General features: G+C 50.9%; 1 protein-coding gene across 2 annotated transcripts; it reads left to right on the top strand.

The window, feature by feature from the left end:
* Window positions 1–691: 691 nt before the first annotated feature.
* LOC100670667 (natural cytotoxicity triggering receptor 2) lies at window positions 692–5,401 on the top strand. 2 transcript variants are annotated; one of them, XM_023547090.2, is made up of 5 exons: window positions 697–1,720; window positions 1,905–2,246; window positions 2,950–2,992; window positions 3,983–4,073; window positions 4,739–5,401. In XM_023547090.2, exons 1-5 carry the CDS (start codon window positions 1,669–1,671, stop codon window positions 4,820–4,822), a joined length of 612 nt encoding a protein of 203 aa, XP_023402858.1. In that variant the 5' UTR covers window positions 697–1,668; the 3' UTR covers window positions 4,823–5,401. The 2 variants fall into 2 exon arrangements, with proteins under 2 accessions (XP_064141828.1, XP_023402858.1); XM_064285758.1 differs by lacking the exons at window positions 3,983–4,073; window positions 4,739–5,401 and adding an exon at window positions 3,411–3,975 and having other exon boundaries at window positions 692–1,720.
* Window positions 5,402–6,144: the final 743 nt, after the last annotated feature.

Here is a 6,144-nt window from a genome sequence, read left to right as displayed (position 1 = left end):
ACCTTAGATGGCCTCTTGTTAGCATTTAGGACCCCAGAAGCCACTTACCAAAGTAGGATGCCGAATGTTTTCTGAATACATTTTGTTATGCCAATAGACCTAGATGTCCCCTGAAACCACGGTCTCCAAACCCCCGCCCCTTCTACTCTGGCCTTCGAAGTGTTCAGTTTATTCAGGAAACTTCTTTGCTTTTGGTTTAGTCCACTTGTGCTGACCTCTCCTGTATTGTGTGTTGTCTTTCCCTTCACCTAAAATAGTTATTGTCTACTAACTAGTGAATATCCCTCTCCCTCCTTCCCTCCCCCTTCTGGTAACCATCAAAGAATATTTTCTTCTCTGTTTAAACTATTTCTTGAGGTCTTATAATAGTGGTCTCATACAATATTTGTCCTTTTGCAACTAATTTCACTCAGCATGATGCCTTCCAGACTCCTCCATGGTATGAAATGTTTCACGGATTCATCATTGTTCTTTATTGATGCATAGTATTTCATTGTGTGAATATTTTTATTTTGTTTTTTTATCCATTCACCCATTGACGGGCATCTTGGTTTCTTCCATCTTTTTGCTATGGTAAACAGTGCTGCAACGAACATGGGTGTAAAAGCTCTTATTTCTCTAAGATATATTCCAAGGAATAGGATTGCTGGATATGGTAGTTCTACTTCTAGCTTTTTAAGGAAGCGCCAAATCGATTTCCAAAGTGGTTGTACCATTTTACATTCCCACCAGCAGAGTGTAAGTGTTCTAGTCTCTGTATACCAGAGTTCTTGCTGGCTGCCCACAAATCTACCTCCCAGAAGAGAATATTAAACATGAAATCATGTAGTAATTGGTGTTTTGGGTGGTTAAATTTGTGTCATACTTCTTGGGGCATGGTATAGAGAGATGTGTACCAGGGTGTAGTGCTAAATGGGGAAATTAACTGGAGTTGGATAGTGGGAATGCATTATTAAGGTTCTTTTTTGTTATACTTGAATCCTGGGAGGTGCTATCTGAAAATTGACCTGGGACTTGTTCTCAGGGGCAGTGAATGCTGGTGAGTGAGGTATGCCTGTGTGGCCATTTCAACCAGACACACTCCCCTTTATGAGGTCTCTACTTCTCCTGGGGACCAAAGGGCCTTAAGCGCTGATCAGGCCTCAATGCTTCCCTGAGCCCTCGCCCACTTCAGCCTGCCCTTAAGGGGAAGGTGGACAAAGCCAGTGTTCTGAAAGGATGACGCAAAATGGGGCAAGATAGTGAGAAGTAGGACAGCTTCTTATTTCATTCTGGTTTCCTTCTGGGACTTACAGGGGCTTCTCCCCTGCGTGGGTAAGTGCCTGTTGGGGGTTGGGTGGTGGGCTAGGCTGGGGAGTGGGGCACAGGGAGCTAAGTAGCAGCCATAGTGCCCTGGAGTCACTGGGCTGAGGAAGGGCTGAGGCCCCTGCAGGGCACAGACACTCTGAGCAACTGACAGTTTCCCCAGCAGGGCCCTCAATCTTCCCTCTGGCCACAAACCCCACCCTGCAGGCCTCAAACTTACCCAATCAAGGCCTTTTCCTTTCTCAATCTTTCATCTCAATGTGCTAGAGTGTCTGGGTAGAGTCAAGCCCAGCTCTGGACTCTCTATTACAGAACCATCTGACAACCCCCATTCTACACACCCCAACACAAGGAAGGGGCAATATGGCCCTGGAGCCTCCATACATGCTGCTGGTCCTGCTGGCCCTGGTCTCAGGTGAGGGGGGCAGGAGGGTAAAATGAGGGGACAAGGCAAGGGAAAGAGAGAAGGGGAAGGTGAGGAGAGTGTGAAGGGTGGTGTAGGGTGCAGGGGTGGTGCTGAGGCCTGAGGGTCATCTGGGGTCAGGTTCTGGGTGTGGGTGGCCCCATTCCTCAGCCTGACCTGAGGATTTGCTGTCCAGGTTCCTGGGTGCAGCGTCTGGAGGCAGAGCTTCAGCAGGGAGTGGCTGGGGAGACACTGACGGTGACATGCTGGTACTTAAACAAAGGTGGTCAGTATGAGGCCAAAGTATGGTGTAAAGCAAACTCAGATGGATGTGAGTATTTAATCGTCATTTCCAAGCCCAGGACCCTGGTTCAGGACACTCAATACATGATCTGGGATGACCCTGACTCTGGCTTCCTTAATATCACTATGAACAAGCTCACGGAGCAGGACTCGGGAACCTACTGGTGTGGAATCGTAAATACATCTGCAAATTCCGTCACCAAGATAAGAGAGATTTCTCTGGAGGTTTCTCCAGGTGAGCTCTTTGCTGCGGGTGTGGGCCTCCCTGGGTCTCAGGGGAAATGTCGCTCACCCCCTCCGCATGCCTCCTTCACCCCAGATACCACCAGCTCTTCTGCTCCTTCTCACCCTGAATATGGGGCAGTTGGGTCCTCAGTCCCCAGATTTCAGCTGTTGCCTCCATCCTTGCGTGCCCTGGCCTGACACGTAGAAGCTACACACAAGGCCCACAGGGTATACAACTCCAGGCCACACATCCCAGTCACATCTGGAATCTGTGGGGGCCCCGGGCCTGAGCTCAAGGCAGCAGCAGGGGACCCCAGACTCTCTGGTGTGGAGACTCAGAGCTGAGGGGATGAGGTCCAGATTCCTGGGATAGATGACCTGTGACGTCTCTGTCCTGAGCTCTCCCTGCCCCTGGGGTGACCCAGTATCAGACTTGCCTCTACTCAAACCTCCCCCAGCCCCTGGCTCCCTCTTTCCACCAGCTCTGGGAGAAGTTCCCTCCCTTCCTTTAGGCCCCTGAATCAGCCCTGCCTGGTCTGAGTATGCAGACCTCAGGCCCTGGTCATTATGGCCTGAGGGGTCCTGAGGGACTGGCTCTGGTCCCTTTCCCTCTCCCTCTTCCTCTTAGGACTTGGGGGCTGACCCATTCTCCTTTCTGGGGACAGTGGGTTGCTATGGCCTTCTGTGTTGTCATCACCACACTTGCTTTTCAGAGAGGATGCTTGGTTCAGCTCCCAACAATGGCTCTAATGACAGGTAGGTCTGGCAACTTGCCAGGTGGGATGGGCCTAGGAAGGGCTGGACAAGTGACTTGGAAGGGGCAGGCCAGGGAGGCAGCAGCAGAGGAGGGGAGCCACAGGGCCTTGAGGGGGGCCCCAGGACTCAACTCAGACCTGGGCTGGGCTGGGCAGGGGCAAAGCAGAACGTCCCTCATGCTGGAATCAGAAATAACCACACTATCGGGGTTGAAAGGGAATTGATATCAGTGCTGATTTCATAACCAGTGGAAATGAGGCCCAGAGCAGGCAAGTGGCCTGTCCAAAGTCACCCAGTGACTCCAGAGCCCAACTGGGACAACTCAAGCCTCCTGTTTCCTAGTCCAGTGCCTTTCCTGGGTGCAGGGACTTTCCACAGGCATCTCTAAGGAACCCCCACCCAGGTTTGCCTATTGCAGATCTGGGAGCTTCTCTCCCTGGCCCCATGACAAGGCTGCTTCTCCCTCCGGCTCCACTGGCCTTCTGCTCCCGTCATACAGAACTCAGTGCTGTGGGCCTCCAGGCAGTGCCATACCAGACAATGCGTCGGTTTGCACTCAACTATTAACCTAAAGGTTGGTGGTTCAAATGCTCCCAGTGGCACCATGAAAGAAAGGCCTGGTGATCGGCTTCCATAAAGATTACAGCCAAGAAAACCCTGTGGAGCAGTTCTACTTTGTAACACATGGGGTTGCCATGAGTCAGAATGGATGGACTCAATGGCAAGGGCTTGGTTTTAGTTTTTTGGTCGTTTCTTTTTTCCTGGCCAACCTCTCCCTTCGTCCAGTTGCATGGGTTCCTGTGACCTTGTCCCAGAGAAGCCTGTATGGCTCACCCCTTGACCCTGTCCCTTCCCAGTGAGTCCCAAGGGGAAGGGCACACCAATAGGCTCCAGCCCCAGGCTGGGCTTGGGCCTGTGGGAGGAGGTGTCCCCTTCCGTTCTCCTTTCTCTTAATGGAACCAAAGTTTGTTCTCCCAATCTGCCCGCCAGCAATTTGATGGTGATTCTGTTGTCTGGATTCTTTACCACCAAGGGCCTGCTGCTGATAGCCCTCCTTGTGCTCCTGAGCTATAAAGTCCTGGTGAGTGGGGCTGGGGTTGGGCTGAGGGAGCAGTGCAGCAGGGGACAGCTTCTCTCCTGGGATGGAGGGACTGCAGACAAAAGTTGCCAGGAATCACAGAGGGGATATTATGGAAACCATTATATAAATTATAATTTACACGATTTCAATTTTGAGACCACCCCCCACTTCCCCTCCCCCCTTCCCCCGTTTTTCTCTGTACACTCACTTGGTTGTTACATGCCACCATTTTCTTTCACTTTCAAACTGATACCCGTGGTCCTTTCTCACCCACTGCTGCGGGGGTGCCCAGGTTTGAGGCTATGGCCCCAGGTGGGCATATACAGACATACCGACACACACAGATAATTGTTTCCTCTGCCAAAGACCAGGCCTACCTAGTCCACCCCTCAAGGAATGATTGACACTCCGAGAGGGGCAGAGCCTAGAGCCCTAGAGCTCCTATCCTGGGACTCTGCATCATTCTATGCCCTCAGCGGAGGAGGGGTGGGTGGGAAGAAAAGGGTGACAGAATCTGGTGAGACAGGGACACTTTAGAGGGACAAAAGACACTGGGGCTAGGAAAAAAGGGAAAAGGGTGAGAAGAAAGGCTTGTTCCGTGAGGGGACAGTTAAGTGAATGGTTGTACTTCTGGTTCTCAATCTTTCCCCCTTCTCACTGCTCAGTCATACAGCAGTTCTGTGGGAGCAGCAGCAATGGCTACCCCTAGCCCAGCCAAGATCCCGGGGCCTATGGGCTCTTCCCGCTGAGCCTGGGGACCCAGGGTGGATTCTGTACTCTCACCTCCTCCTGTTCTTTCATGACCACTGAGATCCCCAGCCTCCGAGAGGGAACTAGCTGTTCCTGCGCCTGTGGAAGGAGTCTCCCAGCGCCTGCATCCACTGCTGTGGGGGCGCCTCTCATCCAGAACTGTGAACTCCCACAGAGCCACAGAAACGACGTGGGGGGAAATTTCCCTGTTTTCTATTTCCTGGACTAACTTGTATCAATTAGGGAATATCTGTACTTTGAAAAAAAAAGCCCTGGTAATGCAGTGGTTATGTGTTCGACTGCTAATCGAAATGCCCCAGGTTCCAACCCACCAGCTGCTCCACGGGAGCAAGATGTGGCAGTCGGCTTCTTTACAGATTACAGCCTTGGAAACCCTGTGGGGCAGTTCTACTCTGTCCCATAGGATCCATATATGTCAAAATGGACTTGATGGCAATGGTTTTTTTTTGTTTGTTTTCTGTCATTTCTGTATTGAATTGATTTCTGCCTGTCTTAATTAGGATAATCTTACTGCTGTAACAGATATATTCCAAAACACCAGAGAATAAAAATGGATTTCTTAACTTATCTCACAGACCAATGAGGTTATCTGGGGGCGACTTCCTACTGGACCATTCGGGGACCCAAGGTTTTGCCTTCTTGTGGCTCTGCCACCTTCTGGGTCTTCAGATCCTCCACTTCCAGCAGTAGACAGGAGATAAGAAAGCATGACACATACTTTTTTACATGGCTTTTCTCCCTGAATTTCTTAATCACTTCCCCCTACAGCGTGGGGAGGAAGGGCTAGGGGAGAGAAGGAATGTCCAGAGACAGGCATGTCTTCCTCCATCTGCTACTACAGAACCACTCATTCTGGCTGGCTCCAGCACCAACTGGGTATTTCTCCCCCAGCCCCAGCATCCTTGGGTTGTTGCTTCTGATTTTGGTTCTAATAATTGTAATGGCCGAAACAAAACCCATTGCTGTCAACTTGATTCCGACTCACAGTGGGATTCTGACTCACAGCGACCCTATAGGATGGAGTAGAACTGCCCTGTAGGTTTTCCAAGGAGTGGCTGGTGGATTCCAACTGGCCACCTTTTGGTTAGTTAGCAGCCGGCCTCTTAACCACTGTGCCATCAGGGCTCCAAATTGTAATGGAGCAGACAATAATCTGGTCAAGGCAACATTCCAGACAGAGGAGATTACAATCATAAAGACCCCTTTTCAACCTATCGCCTGACTGTAGCACCGTGACCTTGAATAACCCAAGCTGATACTTCCTTCCCACACTCGGTCACAGCCTCCTTCTGGAGTAGGT

This window comes from Loxodonta africana, chromosome 1 (genome assembly GCF_030014295.1).
Source record: "Loxodonta africana isolate mLoxAfr1 chromosome 1, mLoxAfr1.hap2, whole genome shotgun sequence".
NCBI classification, from domain to species: Eukaryota; Metazoa; Chordata; class Mammalia; order Proboscidea; family Elephantidae; genus Loxodonta; species Loxodonta africana.
Note: the sequence above shows the minus strand (reverse complement) of the source record. Positions and strands in the feature narration are given on the sequence as shown.